Genomic DNA, 21146 nt, shown 5'->3' with positions numbered 1-21146 from the left:
GAGCACGAATTATTTCCATTCCAAATGGGGAAATGGCCAGAGAAAACTGACACTGTCTCTAGGTTGTGTGGCGGCCGAGCAGGGCTCCCTACAGCACTCTGAGATTTTTGGCTGAATCTCTTTTCTTTGGTGGCTATAGCCACCACCAGGGAAGAAATGGCAGGTAAACCGATGACAACAAGAAGCAGCCTTTTCTCAAAGATTTTACTGCACACCTGCCTGCCCTAATCCATTGATTTCCTTTCTTTCTTCCCCAACGCCCCCTCTGAGGAGAACTTTTAAAATTCAGGACCATTACACTATTACAGATGAAAAGCAGTAATGCAGTCTTGTATGGAAGAGAAAGGGAGTGCATTGTTACTTAACTCACTCAGGTGCTGAGAGTTAGTTTAATTATTTTATGAAAGGTGCCAAGAATGTTATTTTCAAGGGGGTGACTAAATGCATGAAATTATTATATTTAAATCCCTGAAACTTGAATGCTGGTGTACTCTAGAAATCTGAGCTTGGTTTTCTGTAGGGAATCACCCCCACTGATATCCAGGAAGCAAATTTTTAGGGTCCCTCTGGGCCTTTGGGTGGGGGCAGCATCTCTCCCACCCTGATGAAGAGCTCAAGCTCCCCCCCCCCACCTTTGCTGGACTAGAAAAACCCAGACTTCTGTGTCCCAGAGGCAGAGAAGATGGTTAAAAATAGGTAACAAAAATAAGGTGTCCTTTCCTAGCAGCAAGTTGATTCTGTCATTCAATAAAGTTAGCCCAACTGGGTGCAGGAGGAAGTCTTTAAAGAACCAAGGCTGAGCTTCCAAAAAGCCATTTCCCATCTCTGATGCCAGGGGCAATTAATCCTGCTGCCACTCAATTTGAAACCCACCTGTTTAAATCCAACACTTAATTCTAGGTTGAGGCTGTTTGTGTATCTGCAGGCTTCATGGAATATTTGAGTTTGCTAGATAGGGCCACTTTGCTTAACTTCTGTAATTTGTTTGGTGAAGAAAGCCACTAGCTCCACACAGAAATAACCTGGAGCCTGCTCCTTGAAACGGAAGCAACCAACCAGGAGAAATTCCCAATCTTTCATTCACGTAGAAAAGTACGCCCGGAGTCAATCCCTTCCATCATATTTAGCAGATCCCAGCGCTGGAAGGTTCCTGCCCAGATGGATGTGTAGATTCCAACCAAATCATCCGGAAGCCCTGCTGGTGGCTTGAAATTAGCAAGAGTTTCGCGGTCCTGCATGGGAACTGACTCAGATTTTGGAAATCAGAGTTTGGCGGGAGCCACTGGTGGGTCGTGCCCTCAGTGCGTCCCGAAAAGGTCAGTGCTGGGCTTGGGCCTCTTCCTCAGTTTCCCTAGTGCATCTCTCACCCAGGTGTGAGTGCTGTCAAAAGCCGGGACCTGGGAAAGATCTAAACACCTTGAGGACGCGCCAGCTTTCCGAGGTCTCTGCGCGCCAAAAACCGCTCCACGCTCGGAGCCCGACAGTACTCCTCGAGATCGCGCTCCCTCCCAGCGCCGCCCGCCCGGCAGTCGCACAAGTGTAGCTGCTCGGCGCCGCCACTCACCTGCCAGCCGCCTGTCTGCACATTGGCCAGCACTTGGAGCTCGCTGGGCGAGCCGGAGTGGAAGTTGAAGAAGTGCAGCGCGACGCGCGCCGCCTGCTGCAGCATCGCCCACGAGGGTGCCGCGGGGCTGTCTGTGCCCCTGGGGCCCTGGAGCGGCACCGCGGGGTCCTGGAGAGGAACCGCCGCGCCCCGAAGTGTGAGCAGCAGCGGCAGCAAGAGCAGCGCCCACGAAGGGGCGTAGGGGCGCGCGGGCCCGGGCCGGGGCGCGAACGGGGGTTGCCCGCGGGGCTGCATGGACGCGGGCTGGCGGGGCTCTACCGACGCGGACCGACCCGGTTCGTAGCCTGGCGGGCTGCGCTCGCAGAAATAAGGCGGCAGCGCCCCTCCCTCCCCCCGCGCCCCGCCCGGTGCGGCCTGGTGGCGCCTCCGCTGCGCGGGCCCAGCGTGTGCCCGGACGAGCGGACAGACGAGGGGCAGGGGGCGGGCCCGATTTCTGCCCTGAGTTGCCGCGATTTCCCGATCCTGGGTCTCTGGGCCTGATGGAACTCTCCCAGGGTGGGGCTGGGACTTCCCAGCGAGAGAAAAGGGGCCTGGGGAGGAAAGCGCGGCTGCAGCGGGACTGGAAGGGCAGGAGTGCAGGAAGCTGGAGTGAGGGGGAGAGGCGCAGAGGGAGGAGTGGGCAGCAGGGCGGTGGCCAAGGCCTTTAGGCACGAACAGTCTTGATAACCCAGCGTGAGGCTGATTCAAAGGCAGGGGTAAGCCGGGTTCCAGTGGGGTGTGGGTTGGCTCAGGCCCAGGCGGTGAAGGGATGAGGTAGCTCCTGTTTCTAAGCCACAGACTAGAGGGATGGGGTAGAAGGGGTACTGAAGGGCATTCAGGGTTCCCCGCCCCCGCCAGCACTCACCCAGCCCCGCTGTGGTTGAGGCCGGTGTGCCATTTCTGGATGAGCTAGATGAGCGGGGAAGCCTCTGGAAACATCCCACACCCTGCCTTCCGCTGGATGTTGTCTGTCCATCATGTCTTTTCTTCCTTTTGAAGGTCTTCATGGAACACCAGCTCCCCTGGGCTCTGGGAAAATGGGGGTGAGCAAGCAGATAGACACACACCTCTGCTCTCCTGGAGCACATCTGGGCAGGAGGGGCCATGTTAGATGCAGCTGCAAGCTGTGGAGAATGGCTGCAGAAAGGCCAGGTGGAGTCAGGTGGTTATCATCTTAGTGTGGACATCTGGAGAAGGTGAGAGCCAGGAGGATGCAGGCAGGAAGACCAAGGAGGTGGCAGGAACTAAAAGTGCTGAGGCTCAGAGCAGGAGTCCCCTAGGCCTGCTTGAAGAAGAGCCAGGAGGTCTGGCTGGAGGGAGGAAAAAATGGAGAGAGCATAGCCCCTAGGTTTATGGCCTGGTCACATCTGAACATGCCCCTGTCTTCCCAGCAGCTGGAGGGAGAAGTCGTTCAAAGGATGGCAGCACAGAAACATGGGAGGACCTGGGTTGTGACAAATCACCACAGTCGGGCTCTTCTTCCTCCCTCTGAGCCGTGCTGTCCACATGCTTCTTTGCCTCAGGTCCAGTCTCCCTTTCCTACAGTACAGCTTCTAGCAAAGGAAAGGAGGCCTGGATTTGCCTGTTCTCTGATTGCTGGGCTCACCCCAGTGCACCCTGCAGGTACTTGACCAAGTACTCTTGCCAGGAGACCCAGTCCCAGCATGGTGTGCTGAGAGAAGGACCTAGTTTCTCAGCTATTCCTGGCTCTTGGGCAGTGAGTAAGGGGACCAGGAGCTAGCTCCCATGAGCCTCAGGCCCTCAGAATCCTCCAAGAGCAGGTGTGGCCAGCTGTCCCCCTTCCTCCTGGAGATGCTGCTCTGATTTCCATTTTTCAATCTCTCTCCAATGCTCTCCACCCAACCTTCCCCCCACCCCCCGCCCCCGTGGTCTCTGACTCTCACTCCCTGTTCACTGGGGGCTCAGGGATAGGTCAGGATTGTGCCCTGGTGTGTGAACCAGAAGGACTTTTCAGAGTGGATGGGAGAGAGGCTCTGCCCTCCCCAGAGCAGGTGCTTCCCACTCCTTTCTCTCCCATGAGAGCAAGCCTGTGTCCCCAGAGCCACTGGTGCCATCTTTCCTCTCTTGACACCTGGATGCAGCAGGCCCACTGGAGGCAGAGAGAGGCATGGAAGAAAGGCGGGTCATTGGGGGATGTTACGGATCCACTGGATCCAACCCCTCTAAAGCCCACTGTATTTGTGGACATTGGTAGGAACCAGTAAGCCAGCTATATTGTTTAAGCCAACTTGCCTGTAACATGGTTGGGAAGTTCCCAGTGCATTGCTGATGTAGTTACTATTGGCAGGAACCACAGATTCAAAGTTGCCCTTGGGAGTCTGTTTGTGCTAGGAGCTGGGGGGTTGGGGGAAGCCAAGTGCAGCTCTGGAAATCACAGCTGGGCCCACCATCCTCAGACTCCACCAACTGGAGGTTCCATTTCTTTCCCCAGCATCTTGGCCTGGCTGTAGAGTCTCATTAGGGGCAGGGCTGGCCCAGGCTGTGACCCTGGCTGAGCACCGGAGGCTTCTGGCTGGCAAGTGTCTGTCCCCATTTAGCACCATTGCTTAGCTCTGCAGACCCTGCTGCCTGACTCTAAGATTGAAAGAAGACCGACACGGGGTCAAAGAGCAAAGAGGACCCTGGGGAAAGAAGAGGAATCCCCGAGAGAGACTGGAACCTGGGCCATGATTGGGAGCCATCTCCAGAGAAGACAATAGAATGGACATTTCACAAAGGTCTAGGACCCTCAGTTGACACTTTGGAGTTTTCTCCTCTTTTCTCATCAGTGTAAGCACCTGCCTGGGGGCTGAAAAGCAAAGCATATCTGTGGGAACCTGAGTGAGGCTGGTGCCTGGGTGATGTCTCTGGAGGAGCAGAGGAGAGCCAGCTGACTGTGGCTGCCCAGGAGAGGGGAATGAGGGGACAGGAGGGAAGGGCTGACTCTAACTCTGGGTCCTTCCTGTTACCATTGGAGGTAGTGCTGCAGCTCAGGGCATGGGAGCCAGGCGCCCAGGCCCCTCCTGTGGGCTGAGGGGTGCTTGGCCTGCCCATGGCTCACCGAGTGGGTGGTGAGGGTCAGGTGTGCCCTATCCATACTCAGGTAAAGTATCAGGACTGTGCCTGGTACACAATAATGGCCATATCCATGGCCCCATTGTTATTGCCATTAACTTAAAAAACAGATTATCTTGAAAAAGAATGTCACCCCCTGTGGATTTCTTTTCACAGATGAAGGTATAGCAGGGACTGGAAACTGCTGGGCCACTCAGTGAAATCCCAGCTATTTCTTCAACGTTTTTTTACAGCTCTTAGCAATTAAGGAAGATGAGGCTCTGTGTCCTTTGGATTCTTCTCCCTGGCTGAGGTGAAGGTAGGGGAGGTTGGCAGATATGGACACCCCATCCCTGACTACTGCAAGGCCATTAGCCGGAGCTCAGGTGAGGATGATTCTATTTCAGAGCCCTAGAACCCAGAACACTGGAGAAAAGGCAGCTTGCCTGGGTCCTCGCCTGCATGACACAGTCTCTCTGGGGGCCTTGATTTCTGCTAGGATAGGCCCTGTGAGCCTGCACACTCCCAGACCATGTTTCCAGTTGCATGGAGCCTCCCCTGCACCCCATAGGAAGGCTTGACTGCCACAGTAGGGCAGAGGCGCCCTCAGTGCAGCCAGCTGTTAAGCCGTGTTTGACTTCCTGTTCCCTCCTGTGAGGTGCTAGAGAATCATGGGGGATCCAGTGTCCTAAATATGGTGCCCATAACCTTCCTGAGACTCATGCTGCAGGGAGGTGGTGCTTTGCCTAGAGCCAGGTCTTGGAGCCTCCAGCACCGTGCTCACCCCCAACCCCCCTGATAGGCCTTGGAAGACCTGGGGCCTGGTGGAACAGCTCAGGAACGTTTTCTGGACCCACGAGGTTAAGGAGGAACCTTTCCACCTGAATCCAGAGGGACCAAATTCTTTGGGGATGCAGAACTGGAGACAAGGCTCTTTTTAGTAGTGTCACAGAAAATACAGTGGCAGTGTTTACTCCTGTCATCAGGAAGGATTTCACATGCCATAGATTGAGAAGAGACTGGCTTCGACGTGTCAGGAAGCCTCAGAATCTAATCAGATAAGGCAGCTGGCAACGTCCAGCAGGACTTTGAAAAGAAAGCCACATGCGGTCACCAAGTCCTTCAAGTGTGACAAGGGTGGTGAAAGAATGTTTACTATCATTTTATTTAAGCTGATTGAAATATACACACTCATTTGTGGCTGGTGATCACTAACTATATTCTACAGTGCAGTTGTAAACGAATGATTTTCATGGCATGATTCTTTTGAAGAAAGGGAAAGTGTGTTTGGGGCCTTGTGTTTCAGACTTGGTGCTAGGTGCTTCCCCCGAGAATGATCTGCTAAGTCTCCACAGCTTAGTGAGCTGGAGACCAGGGAGGGGTTAAGTAACTTGCCTAGTGTTGCGTTCCCAGTGGGGGTTAAGGGAGGGATTTAGACTCAGTCTGGCCCTCTGGGATGGTCTTAGAGCAAGGTGGGCTTGAAGGGTGAGATTAAGCAGCCAAGAGAGTCCAGGGGAGTTGGGATGATTTCAAGAAAGGGATACTGAAAGGGGCACACAACCTTTAGTACCCAACTAAAAGTTCATTTGCAGAGGAGTGTGGCTGATTGTCACATCCATGAAAGCTTCTTTGCATTCTGGCTGAGGTGGGGGACACAGAAGCATGTGATGCAGTCCTGATACCAAGACCTCTATTCACATGCCAATGTGCCTGCGTGGACAGCAGGCCATATGGGGCTGGTGCGTGGTCCAGGAGGGCTGGGCTTGGCCCCTGAACCCTGTGAGAGGGGAAGGTGAGAGCTGCCAGGTCCTGCACTCAGGTTGCTCTGTGGGGTCCACACTGGCTGTTGGCACAGCACACAGTAGGGCCCTCTTGCTAGTGCTCTTCAGTGAGATGCTACTCAGCTGAAGCAGTTTCAAAAATTTCTAATCTGTGGGCACAAAATGATCCTCCTAAAACCCACCAGATGGGCAGGGTGTTCACATTTGAAACAGTGATTTAGGCCAGATGGATTCGAGGAACATTGCTTCTGCTGTAAGAATTTGACAAGTCCATTCAGACATGTAATGGCCAACAGAAGGTTTTTTAAATGTAATGAAATGAAAATGACCAGCAGCTTGTGTTAGATCTTGCAGTTTTCCAAAGTGAGCCCTCATCCTTGGTATGTCACACTCCTTAAGAACACAATGTCTTCATAGCTCAATCATGCGTTTTCTGGTGAATTTGGAAAGGTATTTTGTTTTTGATCAGTCGCTTAAGACAGGACATTTGCCCTTCCAAGGATGAACTAACATCCTCCTTGGTGAGCTACAAATTGAGATGTCAAATAGATTGTAAAATGGGACCTTTAATGTTCTAGTCATAGGGCATTTAAATAAAGCTCAAAATAATAAACTCCATTTTTTCCTGGTTAAGGAGATTCTGTATTCATCAGAATGAAATAAAGAATGTTGAAGTTATTTTTTTTTCTGGCAACAATACTTGGAATTTTGCATTCTTCAAGGAAAATTGTAACAAAAAAATTCATTAACAGTTGCTAATGCTGGTATGCCCTGAGCTTCCTGGAGTGAGTGATGAAACTGTTTATGACATTAGTGTTTGCAGGTCAAATTTACATAGTTTGTTATTAGGGCAAATCCAAACCAACTTCTCATGCCACACAGCTGGCCTCTACCCACACGTGGTGGCCTAGATAACAGGACCAGGGACCAGAAAGCCCACATTGTTTGTCTCCTCCTCGCCATTCTTTCCACAGGGAGCCTGACAGGGAGTGCACGTGATGAGGAGGACAAACAGGAGCACTGTCTATACACGTATGACACATCACCTAGGTGACTTAGGACAAGTAAATACACACCGACCATGGTCGGTCAAGTTCCTCGGAATGCAACCATGCTGTGGGTGGATCTTCACATTGGAGCTAATCAAGAAAAGCTGGACTTGCGGGGATTTGAAAATATCAGTAAGTCGTGAGGCCAGCAAGGGGCATCTGTTCCAGGCAGGCACAGGGGCCTCGAGGGGGCAACTGGGGGGAAGACCAGGCAGGGCAGCAGTGGGCTGGATGCTGCCATCTGGAAGTTCCCTTAGGCAGAGGAGAAAGGAGGAGGAACTTGAAGACCAGCCATAGCACCTACTCTTGGGGTGGTCTCACAAGTTATGCATACCTGGGCTGAGAAGTGCCCAAAGGGCACAGGATGAGTCAAACTGCGTGCAAATTATTTTCTAAATGAATGCTGGTGTGAAAATATTTTCACAGATAAATAATGGATCAGGCTTCAGGATAAGGAGGCACTATTGGCTAAGATGTATCTTAGCTTTTGACTCTTAAAGGACTCACTAGGACGGCACAGTGCAAAGCGTTCTGATCTGGGTCAGAAGGAGTGAGGTCTAGTCCCAGCTCAGATACCCAATCTGGCTTCATCTCCTCTGGGTAGCATGCTGGGTATGAGGTGGACTGCATGTTAATCAGAGGGAACTTGTTGTGGCTTGAAGCACAATGGTTTTACTGGCTTCTGGCTATGTGTACCTAGGGCCCACAGCCTTGCCAAGAATCCTTTCTTTCTTTCTTTTCTTTTTCTTTCTTTCTTTTTTTTTTTTTTTTTTGGTATTGGGGATTAAATCCAAGGTGCTCTACCACTGAAATTTTTATTTTTATGTATTTTTTATCCAGATCTTTTAATTTTGAGACAGGATCTCACTAAGTTGCTTAAGGCCTTGCTAAGTTACTGAGGACGGCTTTGAATCTGCCATCCTCCTGCCTTAGCCTCCCCAGCCACTGGTATTACAGGTATGTACTCTAACCACCCTTTCTTTAATCTTGGAAACACCTTCCTACTTTCTGCACTGCCCTCATACCATCCTGCAGGGCCCACACATGGCCTGACCAGCAGATAGTTTGTTTTTAAAATTCCACACTTGAAAAGAACAATACTTTAATTGATATGCCCATTGTTGGAATTAAATAAAACAACTGTATGTTTGAAATTTAATAAATTATATGAATCATGCTTTAATTGTGGTAGCTGGGGTAGGCTGCAGTAATCAACAACACCTGCATCCTGGGGCTCATGACAAAGGCCTGTCTGTGCTGTCACTGGGCCTCCACCGCCCCTCCTTGTCCTTGTTGCATGAGCCAGGCTGATGGAGCATCCTTTTCTTGAGTACTCCTTATTCCTAAAACCAAGGGGAAAAGAGAATGGGGCAAATCATGCTAAGTCTCAAAGTCCCTGTCCAGGAGTGACCCCTATTGCTTCTGCTCACCTTTTATTGCAGTATGTGATAGGCCCAGGCCTATGTTCTCCAGTGGGTGGGATGGTGCAGTGCTAAGAGCCACAGCCAAGTAATATGATTCATGGCATTTTTGGTTGAAAGGTGATGCCAGCAAGCCATTGAGATGATATGATTATGTTAAGATTTGCATTCATATGGATATTGGACTCCTGCTGTTCACCTCAGGACTCCTGGAGAGTTCCCATTGGTTGGGGAAGTGCAGTAGGAGGGAATTCCGGAGGAGGAACTTCCTATTGGGATCCGGGAGAACACCACGTGGGTCAGTCGGCAATCTTCCCGGGAGCATACGGGGCATTGGCGGCAGTTTCAAAAAATAAAGTTTGTTCCTGCTTGAGTGGCTCGTGATTTTGTGCCCAGCCAGACTGCGGCAGTGCAGTATCAGTATGTGCTCCGGAAGGCACACAGCTGGAAATATTTGGGATAGTACACACACCTACCCCAGGGCAATGCAGGTGAGGCCAACGTGGCAGTCTTTTGTACAGGGTATTAGTCAGCTCAGGTTGCCATAGCAAAACTGGAGGGGTTGGGGGGCTAAAATACCAGAAATTTATTTCCCCAAAGTTCTGGAGGCTGGAAGTCCAACATCTGGTGTAGGCATCCTTATGTTCCTGGGAAACCTGTGAGCTGAGCTTGCAGACGGCTGCCTTCCCTCTGTGTCTTCCCATGGTTGTCCCTCTACATCTGTGTCCTGACCTCCTCTTGTTATGAGAAAGACCAGGCTACTTGGATTAGGGACTATCCTAACAAACTTGTTCTAACCTAATTACCCTCCAAGGATGCTATCTTCAAATAGTCACGTTCTGAGGAACTAGGAATTAGGAGTTCAGAACATGAATTCTGGGGGACACTATTTTGCCCCTAACATAGACCATGCTAAAATTAGAGCCTTGCCTCATTAACTGAGGCCATAACAATGATAGTAATCACCAAAACTTTTCAATAAATCTTGTTCCTATATTTGATGCCAAAAAGTTGGACAAGGTTTATATTTGCAAATACATCATTTCTTATTGTTTTTATTTAATTTTTAAGTGTAGATGGACACAACACAATGCCTTTATTTTTATGTGGTGCTGAGGATCAAATCCGGGTCCTGCCGGTGCTAGGCCAGTGCTCTACTGCTGAGCCACAATCCCAGCCCCTCATTTCTTATTTTTAAATAAAAAATGTTTCAGAACCATTCAGAATGTCAACAAAACTTCATCTACAGTTTATTTTTGCAATTAAAGAGAGGCACTCAGCAGAACAGTGATTTCACAGAAGCTGCATGGGACACAACTGGAGGGAAGGGAACCACGACGTCATGGAGCACTTGTGCTGTGCACCCAGAGCCTGCCCTCACCCTCAGGCCGGTTCGCAGCCCGAGCTGGACCAGCAAGGCCAGTGGCCCCTGGAGGACCCAGGACGGGCTGTCTGGAGACACGTTCACGTGGGTTAGCCACACGGAAAGGACACTGCGCAGCCTGCCACTGATGGCACCCGGCCTGCATTTCCATTCTTTAGTGTCCAGGACTCAGTGCTCCACAGACAGAAAAACCCTGTGGGGAACCTCTGAGTCCTCTTCCCTCCTCCATTGCCATCTTCCGGCCCCCTCCGGCCTCCCTCCTCTCCCTTCTCCTTCTGGCCTTCATGCCCAGCTGGCTGGCCTCCAGCAGCTCCTGTCCCTACTTCCCTCCACACTGTCCTTCCACAGCGCTGCCAGGTTCCCTGGGAGGGGCTCCAGGCACAGGCCGGGCTCCGCTTTGATCTGGGTACCCGGAGGATGGAGGAGGATGCAGGAGGCCTCCTGGGGGCACTTCTGCGTTTTCACTCCTCCTTCTCTGCATGTCCTCTCACTCCCCTTTCTCCTGGCAGACCAGGTCCCTACCTTCCCTGAGACTGACTCAGTCATAGGGGCTTCTCCAGGAGATGCCCAGCACACAGGACCCCTCCCTGGAACTCCCTTAGGCCTCTGCTGCCCCCCATGCCCCCCCCAGCTGCCCTTCCTCAGGGAGGCAGAGTCACTGGTGCCTGTCCTGCTCTCAGGTGTGGGACTGTCCCTGCACAGCTCCAGGTCCTGCCAGCTGTGCTAGGACCCCGTCCCAGCACAAGTCCAGAGCCTGACAGAGGGGAGGGGAGGCAGGGCTGGGAGGTGAGGTTTCCTCTTCAGACCACAACGGCCAGAAGTCATTTCTTGCTACAACATTCAGGACAGACATACAGAGATGCTCCTATTAAAATAAAAACATAAAATTGTCATTGCAGGCGCATAGAAGACTTTCCCAGTTCATCTCATATCCTGAACTCTCTCCAAGCACTTCAGGTGGTACAGGATCCAGGGAACGGGGTCTGCTTTCTACTGGTTCTAGTATTTGTTTCGTGATAAGTTAGCAAGCCATAGACTGTGGCTTTCCCTGAACATTCCCCTGTTGCTGACCTTGATCTTGGCCACTGGTCCTCCAACATGAGCCTGCATCAGCTTCCCTGGAGGGTTTGGTAAGGCACACTCCTTGGTTGCCCACCCCAGAGACTTGGAGTCAGCAGGCTCTGGAGGCTGAAGGAGCTGCCTTTCTGGCAAGTTCCCAGGGATGCTGATGCAGGGGAGCAGATTTCAGCATCTACTGGGCAAGATGCTAAAAATCATCTTCCTGTGTTTCTTCACCTCTGGTGCTTTGGTGGGAGGTGTGGGAAGGTACATCATGGGCACCTTTCAGCTCCAGGAGACAGAGAGCCTGCAAGCAGGACTGGCTCTGAGCTTCTCTCAACGCCTATGCAGCCCATGAGTTATGGTCTAGATGTGAGGTGATTTCCCGGAAGCTCATGGGTGAGACCATGCAAACAGGAGCAGAGGTGAAATGATTGTTATGAGAGCCTTGACCTCATCAGGACATTCCTCCACTTAGATGGACGAAGTGGGTGGTGAGTGTAGGTGGGCAGGGTGTGGCTGGAAGAGGTCGGTCACTGGGGGCATGCCGTGGGGTTTATATTCTGACCCCACGAGTGGAGTGCTCGCTCTGCTTCCTGGTTCCATGTCCTGATCTGCCTTTCTCTTCCACACACTTTTGAGATGATGCTCTGCCTCACCTCAGAGCAACGGAGTTGGCCGTCAGCTGACTGAGATCTGGGACACTGTGAGCGTCAAATAACCTTTTCCTCCTCTGAAATGGTTCTTGTCAGGTCTCTGGGTCACAATGATGAAAAAGCTGACCATGTACTGCCCCCTCTTGGCACCACTGGCGATTGTTTTGTTTTTGTTTTTAGGACAGAGGGTCCTGGCAGAACATTATTTTGCAACAGTTATGCTAATTCCACCAAAGTCTTGAGGGAAAAAAAAGTCTCTATGTCCTACTGTGCTGTTTCTCATAAACAAAAATGTCCTGGGGCCCCATGCTGAGTGATGGGGCTCCTGCCAAGGCCCAGTGGGTTTTCTGCCTCTTGATAGCCACCCTAGCAGCTGCTGCTCCAGAACTGCTCTCATGTGGAAAACAAACATTCACTGGACAGGGAGTGGCACAGGAGTGTCCCCACCACCACCATGTCCTGAGCACCCGCCCCAGGTCAGGCGGGATGCCTGGACCTCGACAACTCATTTGTGCCCAGCAGAGACAGCTGCTCCGTGGTGCTCCTTCTTAAAGTCTTGAGTCTTCGGAGCTGCAAACAGGTCTGCTCCTCACCTGTGTCTCCTCATTTTGTTTGAGGTGGGTTTCTAGGTCTCCTGAGACACTAGTATGGACAGGTGAGTGCCCAGGGGAAACAGCCCCCACTACTAGGAAACCCATCCATAGCGCCCACTGAATACAGAACCCAGGAGTGGCAGGAATCTGGGCATCACCCAGTTTTGCCCCTCCCCAGAACCGCAGCTTCCAGGTGGGCTGGGTACACGGGTCAGAGTGCCAGCAAGGGGACAGGGCCCGGGGTTCCCTACAGGAGGAATGAGTCATGGCTCTCAGGGGCCTGGTCAGATGCAACAAGACACTGCTGTGCACAGAACACCAGACCCCTCTTAGAGCACATGATGAGAGTGTGTGTGTGTGTGTGTGTTTTCAAAGTCCTCAGATGCCAGGTGTCAGGAGCTCCTGCCACACTGCCCATTCACCTGGGGAAGCTCCTTGGAGCCTCAGGACTGTTCCTTTCTTGGGTCCAGCTCTATCCCTGGGCAGCTGCTGAGGACGCCCTGGCCCAATGCAGTGGAGCTGAGAACTGTCCCTCCCAGGCTTGGAAACCAGTCTGTGACCTGATTCAGTGTGTCCTGGCGCCTCTGACCCATTCTCACCTTGTACTGGGGCCGCCAGCTCATCCTGTCTTGCCACAGATGATTTTGGATTCAAAGCTGGAGGTCCTGGGCCCAGCAGGGCATTGTCACCGGATCTCTTTGTGGGTGAAGCAGTGCGGTTTCCTGAAGTGTTTGTAGCAGTCCCAGGTGCCACCCTCCCGCGTCCTGATGCCCTGGGGGCTCACACTGCAATCTGTCAGTGTCACTCAACACAAGTGTCTAGAACAGAAGGGGACACTCGGTGTTGGACCTCCTTCCTATAGGTGCATTCAACTTTTAACTGACTGTGCCAAGGCACTGGCTGTGATTGCAGGTGTGACCAATGACAATCACAGGACTGTTCCCTTGAATTTCCATCAAGTCCCCCTCCAGCCCTTCTTCTACTGTTCTTCCTGGCCTAATAGCGTCTCATTCTAATGTTTTCTATGTGACAGTGGCTTGGGCTTAGCCATCATCAATCCACACCCCTGGTGAGGTGAACTGTGAACCCGTGACTCTCTTACTGGTGGTCTCACTCAGGTAAGTGGGTTCTGAACATCTAGCAAATGCACCTTGTGTCCTCACCCAGACTGTCGATTAAAATGTGTGCAGCAGAGCTCCGGGGCACACCACCAGACACATCCTGGAGATCAACGTCTGGTTGTCAGTCAATTATCTGTAGCTCTGACACAGCCACCTGGGAATAGGTGCAATTGTGTTTTGGACATGGGAGGGTAGGGAACCCCTGAGGCTTTGGGCACATGCTGGTGGAAAACTGAAGTCTCTTAGGGACTGAAGCCTCCACAGAGGCTGGTGCATGGCCCCGTCACAGCCTGAGTGAGCTCTAGTAGAGGCGGTGACCCTGGGATTATGTGGGTGGCTCTCCCATCAGAGGCCTGATCTTCATCTGCATCCTCCTTGCTTCTGCAGGTCTGAGTGTCTTCCTCTCGCCAGAAATTTTTGGTAAACTTCTGGGGGGGTTCAAGTCAATTTGCTTAATATGCCAAAATTTCATTGTGTTACATAAAGAAAGCAGCGTGGTGGGTTTCACCCTCAAGTGTGACCTCTTAGAATTGGTTTTAGCTTTTTTTTTCTGTATCTGAGATTTTTTTTAAATAGTGAGTTAACACCCCCAGAGAAGTGCCCAGTTGGGGGGTCCCAGTTCCACAAGTTTTAACCAGTGCATCATCCATAAAGCCAGCACCCTGTCAAGATGCAGCTGGGCCCCTCACCTGGAGGGCCCGGGCCTCCTTCCAGCCTCCCCTCCCTCACCTTAGACTCTAACACTAACGGGTCTCAGACACCATGCCACATAACCAGGGGGATAAATAGCCTACACAGATAAGGTAAAACAGAGACACCTGAGTTTATAGTTACACACTGGTAACTGTAACCACCACTGCTCTGATAACAACGCAGCAATTCCTGAGTCATGCCATGCTTTGGGCTGTGCTGGGCAGCTCCTGGAGACCATCAGGATTGATTCCTACAGCAGCCCCCAAGATGGTGGAGCATTGAAACTGGGAAACCATCACCCTAACAGGATCTGTAGCAGGTGTAGCAGTCGCTGGCATACTCACACCAGGTAATGGCAGGTGAGGTTCATTAAGCATAGGCGAGGATTAGGGAAAGGGCAGGAGAAGGCCCAGGGCGTTAAGTCCAGTGGAGTGGCCTCTTCGGGAGCTGGGTGAGTCAGAGGCCCTGAGCCTTGGCTCACGCCCATCTGTTCCATCTGAGGCTCCATGGACAGGCCATGGGCCGAGGACACTGGAGCCCGACCAATGTGGACTTTCTCCTCCCAGCCTAGAGCTTCTCCCTTCATTCTGTCTGCTTTTGTGATTTGTGCCTTTATGTCTTATTAGAAAAATCTTTTTCTACTCCAGTGTCTTAGAAATGGCCTCTTATATTCTTCTCCAGAATTAATGCTTTTTGTACTGGGTCTTTACCATCAATAGTTATGCATGTGTGGAAAAGTGATTTTTTTCCCTCAAATCACCAGCCATTCATCCCAGGACCACCCAGTCTGGGTGTGTGAGGAGAGCACCTGAATGCCACCCATGGCCTCCCTGGGCCACCTCTAGACCTGGGATTGATGCCTTGGCATCTGAAAGTGTGAGTCCCTGTCTCCTTTTGTCTCTCCTTCAATTCTTTTCTTAGCTGTTTTTTTCTTCTTTTACTTTTTACTACTGATCTGAGAGTGAATTTGACACATTCCGTGCCAACTCTTTGTTGGAATCTGGCTGGAATCGCCGTGCTGACTGATTAACCTGGGGAGAACTGGTCTTCCGCGAATGGTAAGTGCTCGCCCTTGTTCCCAGTTTTCTTTCATGCCCTTCATTTCCACTGGGCAGTTTCCTCAGGATCTGAGCTGCTTCCCTGGGAAGCCTTCCTAGCGAGGTACCCGGTGGTTTCTCTTTACTTTATATCAACTAGCACATTCGTTTATTAGTTGCTTCTGCTCTAAACACTTCTGCAGTGTGTCAGTGGATCTTGTATTTATTTGGCAGCCTTGCTGAGCAATCATCCCAGTCTGTAAAGCTGTCTTGGGTTTTCTGTGTGGTAGGCCAGACTGGTCCCCAAGATTCCTGTCCTGATGCACACCTGTGCAGTCCCCTCTGCTCTGCTGTCAGCAGGACCAGCGCACATGATGGGCAGCCTCACCCATTGCCATGCTGTATCATTAGGGACCCAGACCTAGCTCACTGAGGGAACAGACACTCCTGGTGGCCTCTGGCCACAGAAAATGGAACTCCTAGCCCTTAACCACAAGAGCCGAATTCTTCCAAGAACGGCGAGGTGGCCAAGGACCCTGGGCTCTACTGGGGAGGGGAGCCTGGCTCCACCCTGACTTTGCCTTGAGAGGTCCTGGGCCAGGCAGCTTCCAACTTCCAGAGCCATGGCTGACCAGCCTGCGCTGACCCCTCTGCTGGTTGTGGGGATCTGTGGCCAGCAATGGAAGCAACACCACAGAAGCAACGGCACCTGCAGCCCATGGCCAGCCAGCATCTTCCTTCCAGCCTGAGCACGTGTTCTGGGCTTATCTGCAGTGTTCTGGGCTTATCCTGGGGATGAATAGAAGAGAAAATGTTGAAAATCCTCAAATTTGTCTTGATTTTGAATTTTCTTGATTCTAGTCTCATCATTAAGTATAATTTTTATAAACTTTTAGAGGAAATCTTTTATGAAGTTATGAGCTTTATTTTATCTCCCTACTTTATTAAGGATTTATTTTCTAATTAGGGGTAGGCTTTAAAGTTGAATACATTTTCTAAATCTGTTGAAATATGTTTTTTTTTTCTTTTTTAGCAAGTTAGGCTGGTTAATCTGTTAGATTTTCTGAAGTTAAGTGGACATTTCACTCTGGGAATAAACTTTAATTCTTTTTTCATATTTTTTATTGGTGCATTGCAGTTGTACATAATAGTGAGGTTGGTTATTATATATTCATCCATGGAATAAATCTTACATTCTAAAGCAAAACTTCAGTTCATTGCTGGTTTAATTTGCTGATATTTAAGATATTTGTTATCTATCTTTAAATATTTGGCAAAACAATTGTAAAACTATCAAGGATTATTGCTTTTTTTTTTTCCTTTTTAAATGAATTTTATTTTTTAGGGCAATTTTAAGGTTCATGGTAAAACCAAGAGGAAGGCACAGAGTTCCCATTTGCCCGTCCCAGGTGTGCCCAGCCTGGCCCACCAGCAGCAGCTGGCCTGAGAGGTCTGCTCACTGCAGCTGAGGAGCCCTTGAGGGCCTGTCCACTCCTAGTGGGGTGCATGGTGTGGGTTGGGGCAGATGCATGGTGTGGGTTGGGGCAGATGCATACTGACATTATCCACCAGTGTAGAGTCCACAGAGCTGTCTCGCTGCCCTGAAGGTCCTCTATGCCTGGCGTCTCCATTTCTTCCTCCTCTACCTCTGATGACCACGGTCCTTTCACTGACTCTAGGGTTTTGGCTTTCCCAGGACGTCTTGTAGTTGGGATCAGGTAGCGATTTCACTGAGTAAATGGGAGGTGAGTCTTCTCCATGTTGCTTTGTGTGGATCCCTCCCTCCTCTGGTGCTCAGTAACAGTCCATGCACCGGATGCCACAGTCGTTCATAGCTTCCTGAACAACAATTGGTCCTTCCAGGTTTTGACAAACATGATAATACGGCTGCTAAAAAATATCCAAGTGTGGATGTTTTCATGCACATAAATTTCAATCATTTGGAGAAATAAAGAGCATTGTTGCGGAGTGGAATAGTAAGGGTGACTGTCTTCCAGAGGTTATTCTTTTTGTTAGTGATTTTTTTAAATTAAATGATTCGTGTTTTTGTTATTTTTTGTTAATTAATTTATTTTAATTAGGTATATATGATAGCAGAATGCATTTGGACTCCTTGTACACAATTGCAGCACAATTGTCATTTCTCTGGTTCTACAAGATAGAGTGTCACACCACATGTGCAGTCCTACATGTACCTAGAGTAATGGTGTCCATCTCATTCTACCATCTTTTCTGCCCCCATGAACCCTCCCTCCCCTCCCTCTCCTTTTACCAGTCAGAATTTTCCCATGCCTCCCCACTCCCTGTTATGGATCAGCATCCACTTATCAGAGAGGACATTCAGCCTTTGGTTTTTTGGGATTGGCTTACTTCACTTAGCATGATATTCTCCAACTGCATCCATTTACTTGCAAATGCCATAATTTTATTCTCTTTTAATGCTGAGTAATATTCCATTGTATATAGATTTCACAGTTTCTTTATCCATTCATCTACTGAAGGGCATCTAAGTTGCTGCCACAGTTTAGCTGTTGTGAATTGAGCCTCTATGAACATTGATGTGGCTGTGTTACTATAGTATGCTGACTTTAAGTCCTTTGGGTATAGACCAAGGAATGGGATAGCTGGGTAAAATGGTGGTTCCATTCCAAGTTTTCTAAAAAAATCTCCATAGTGCTTTGCAGATTGGTTACACCAATTTACAGTCCTACCAGCAATGTATGAGTGTGCCTTTTCCCTCACATCCTCGCCAACATTTATTGTTGTCTGTATTCTTGATAACTGCCATTCTGACTGGTGTGAGATGAAACTTTAGAGAAGTTTTAATTTTCACTTCTCTAATTACTAGAGATGTTGAACGATTTTTCATAAATTTGTTGATTGAATCTATATCTTCTTCTGAGATGTATCTGTTCAGCTCCTTAGCCCATTTATGATTGGGTTGTTTGTTTTTTTGGTGTTAAGTTTTTTGAGTTCTTTATATATCCTGGAGATTAGTGCCCTATTTGATGTGTGTGTGGTAAAGATTTGCTCCCATTCTGTAGGCTCTCTATTCACCTCACTGATTGTTTCTTTTGCTGAGAAGAAGCTTTTCAGTTTGGAACCATCCCATTTATTGATTCTTGATTTTATTTCTTGAGCTTTAGGAGTCTCATAAGGAAGTTGGGGTCTAATTCGATATGATGGAGATTTGAGCCTACTTTTCTTCCATTAGGCACAGGGTCTCTGGACTAATTCCTAGGTCCTTGATCCACTTTGAGTTTTGTGCATGGTGAGACATAGGGGTTTATTTTAATTTTGCTGCATATGGATTTACAGTTCTCCAGCACCATTTGTTAAAGAGGCTTTTCTCCAATGCATGTTTTTGGTGCTTTTGTCTAGTATGAGATAAGTTATTATGTGGGTTTGTCTCTGTGTCTTCTATTCTGTACCATTTGTCTACATGTCTGTTTTGAGCCCAATACCATGCTTTTTTGTTCCTATAGCTTTGTAGTATAGTTTAAGGTCTGGTATTGTGATGCTTCTGCTTCACTCTTCTTGCTAAGAATTGCTTTGGCTATTTTGTTTCTCCTATGAATTTCATATTGATTTTCCTATTTCTATAAGGAATGTCATTGGGATTTTAATTGGAATCACATTGAATCTGTATAGAGCTTTGGGTAGTATGGGCATTTTGACAATATTAATTTTGCCTATCCAAGAGCATTGAGAGATCTTTCCATCTTCTAAGGTCTTCTTCAATTTATTTCTTTAGTGTTCTGTAGTTTTCATTGTAGAGGTGTTTCACCCCTTTTGTCAAGTTGATTCCCAAGTTTTTTTGGGGGGGGGGCTATTGTGAATGGGGTACTTTTCCTAATTTCTCTTTCAGAGGATTCATCACTACTATATAGAAATGTATTTGATTTATGGGTATTGATTTTATAACCTGCTACTTTGCTTAATTCATTAATTAATTCTAGAATTAATTCACTAATTAATTCTGGAGTGGTTTTTTTTTTGATCCTCTAAGTACAGAATCATGTTGTCAGCAAATAATGATAGTTTAAGTTTTTCTTTTCCTATCCATATCCCTTTAATTTCTTTCACCTCTTTAATTGTTCTGGCTAGAGTTTCAAGGACTATTTAAATAGAAGTGGTGAAAGAGGGCATCCCTGTCTTGCTCCAGTTTTGAGAGGGAATGCTTCCAATTTTTTTCCATTTAGATTGATGATGGCCTTGGATTTAGCATAGATAGCTTTTACAATGTTGAGGTATGTTCCTACTATCCCTAGTTTTTCTAGTGTTTTGAATATGAAAGAGTGCTGTATTTTGTCAAATGCTTTCTCTGTATAAATGGATGTAATTATATGATTTTTATCTTTAAGTCTATTGATGTGATGAATTATATTTATTGATTTCCATATGTTGAACCAATCTTGCATCCCTGGAATGAACCCCAATTGATCATCATTCACTTTTTAAAAAAATATGTTTTTACCAGAATTTTATTGAGAATTTTTGTATCAATGTTCATCAGGAATATTGGCTGAAATTTTCTTTTCTGGATGTGTCTCTGCCTGGTTTTGGTATCAGGATGATACTAGCTTTGTAGAATGAGTTTGGAAGGGTTCTTTCCTTTTCTATTTCATGGAATAATTTGAGGAGTATTGGTATTAATTCTTCTTTGTAGATTTTGTAGAACTCAGCTGTGAATCCATCTTGTCCCAGGCTTTTCTTGGTTGGTAGGCTTTTTTTTTTCTTAGTTGTAGTTGGATTCAATATCTTTATTTTATTTATTTATATGTGGTGCTGAGGATGGAACCCAGGGCCTCACACATGCTAGGCAAACACTCTACCACTGAGCCACAACCTCAGCCCCTGGTTGGTAGGCTTTTGATGCTGTCTTCTGTTTCCTTGCTTGAAATTGATTTGTCTAAAACGTGTGTGTGCTCTTGACTCAGTTTGGGTTGATCATGTTTCTAGAAATTTGTCAGTGTCTTCAAGGTTTTCTATTTTACTGGAGTATAAATTTTCAAAATAGTTCCTGATTGTCTTCTGTATTCCAATAATGTCTGTCATGATGTTTTCTTTTCATTAGTAATTTGAGTTTTCTCCTTCCTTCTTTGCGTTAGAGTGGCTAAAGGTTTGTCAATTTCACTTATTTATTGAAAGAACCAGCTTTTTGTTTTGTCAATTTTTGGAATTGTTTCTTTAGTGTCAATTTCATTGATTTCTGCCCTGATTTTAATTATTTTCTGTCTTCTACTCTTTTTGGTGTTGGTTTGTTCTTTTTCTAGGACTTTGAGCTATATTTCAGACAGTTTATTTGTTGACTTTTCCTTCTTTTAATGAATGAACTCCATGCAGTGTACATCCCCCTTAGCCCTGCCTTCATAGTGTCCCAGAGATTTTGATAAGTTGTATTGGAGTTCTCTTTTAACTCTAAGAATTTTTTTAATCTCCTCCCTGATGTATTCTGTTATCCATGCATCATTTAATAGCATGTTGTTTAGCCTCCAGGTTTTGGAGCAGCTTTTCTTTTTAATTTTATTATTTCTAATTTCATTCCATTATGGTCAGATAGAACGTAGGGTAATATCTCAATTCTTTTGCATTCGCTAAGACTTGCTTTATGGTATAACATATGGTCTATTTTGGAGAAGGATCCATGTGCTGTGGAGAAGAAAATATAATTGCTCATTGATGATGGATTATT

General features: G+C 48.1%; 1 protein-coding gene and 1 long non-coding RNA gene across 2 annotated transcripts in view; one reads left to right on the top strand and one right to left on the bottom strand.

Moving 5' to 3' along the window:
• Window positions 1-2003, bottom strand: part of Rarres1 (retinoic acid receptor responder 1) — a 32761-nt gene extending 30758 nt beyond the window's left edge. The window contains exon 1 of the mRNA XM_005325708.5: window positions 1565-2003. Coding sequence (XP_005325765.2) covers window positions 1565-1858 — 294 coding nt within the window. The 5' untranslated portion in view covers window positions 1859-2003. The remainder of the gene's footprint in view (window positions 1-1564) is intronic.
• Window positions 2004-2238: 235 nt separating this feature from the next.
• LOC144376285 (uncharacterized) lies at window positions 2239-9281 on the top strand. The gene is made up of 5 exons (XR_013436575.1): window positions 2239-4393; window positions 4912-5043; window positions 7413-7619; window positions 8328-8444; window positions 9029-9281. It is a non-coding gene; the product is annotated as an uncharacterized LOC144376285 (long non-coding RNA).
• Window positions 9282-21146: the final 11865 nt, after the last annotated feature.

This window comes from Ictidomys tridecemlineatus, chromosome 3 (assembly GCF_052094955.1).
Source record: "Ictidomys tridecemlineatus isolate mIctTri1 chromosome 3, mIctTri1.hap1, whole genome shotgun sequence".
Lineage (NCBI taxonomy): Eukaryota > Metazoa > Chordata > Mammalia > Rodentia > Sciuridae > Ictidomys > Ictidomys tridecemlineatus.
The sequence above is the reverse complement of the archived record's forward strand: the minus strand, read 5'-3'. Positions and strand labels throughout refer to the sequence as shown.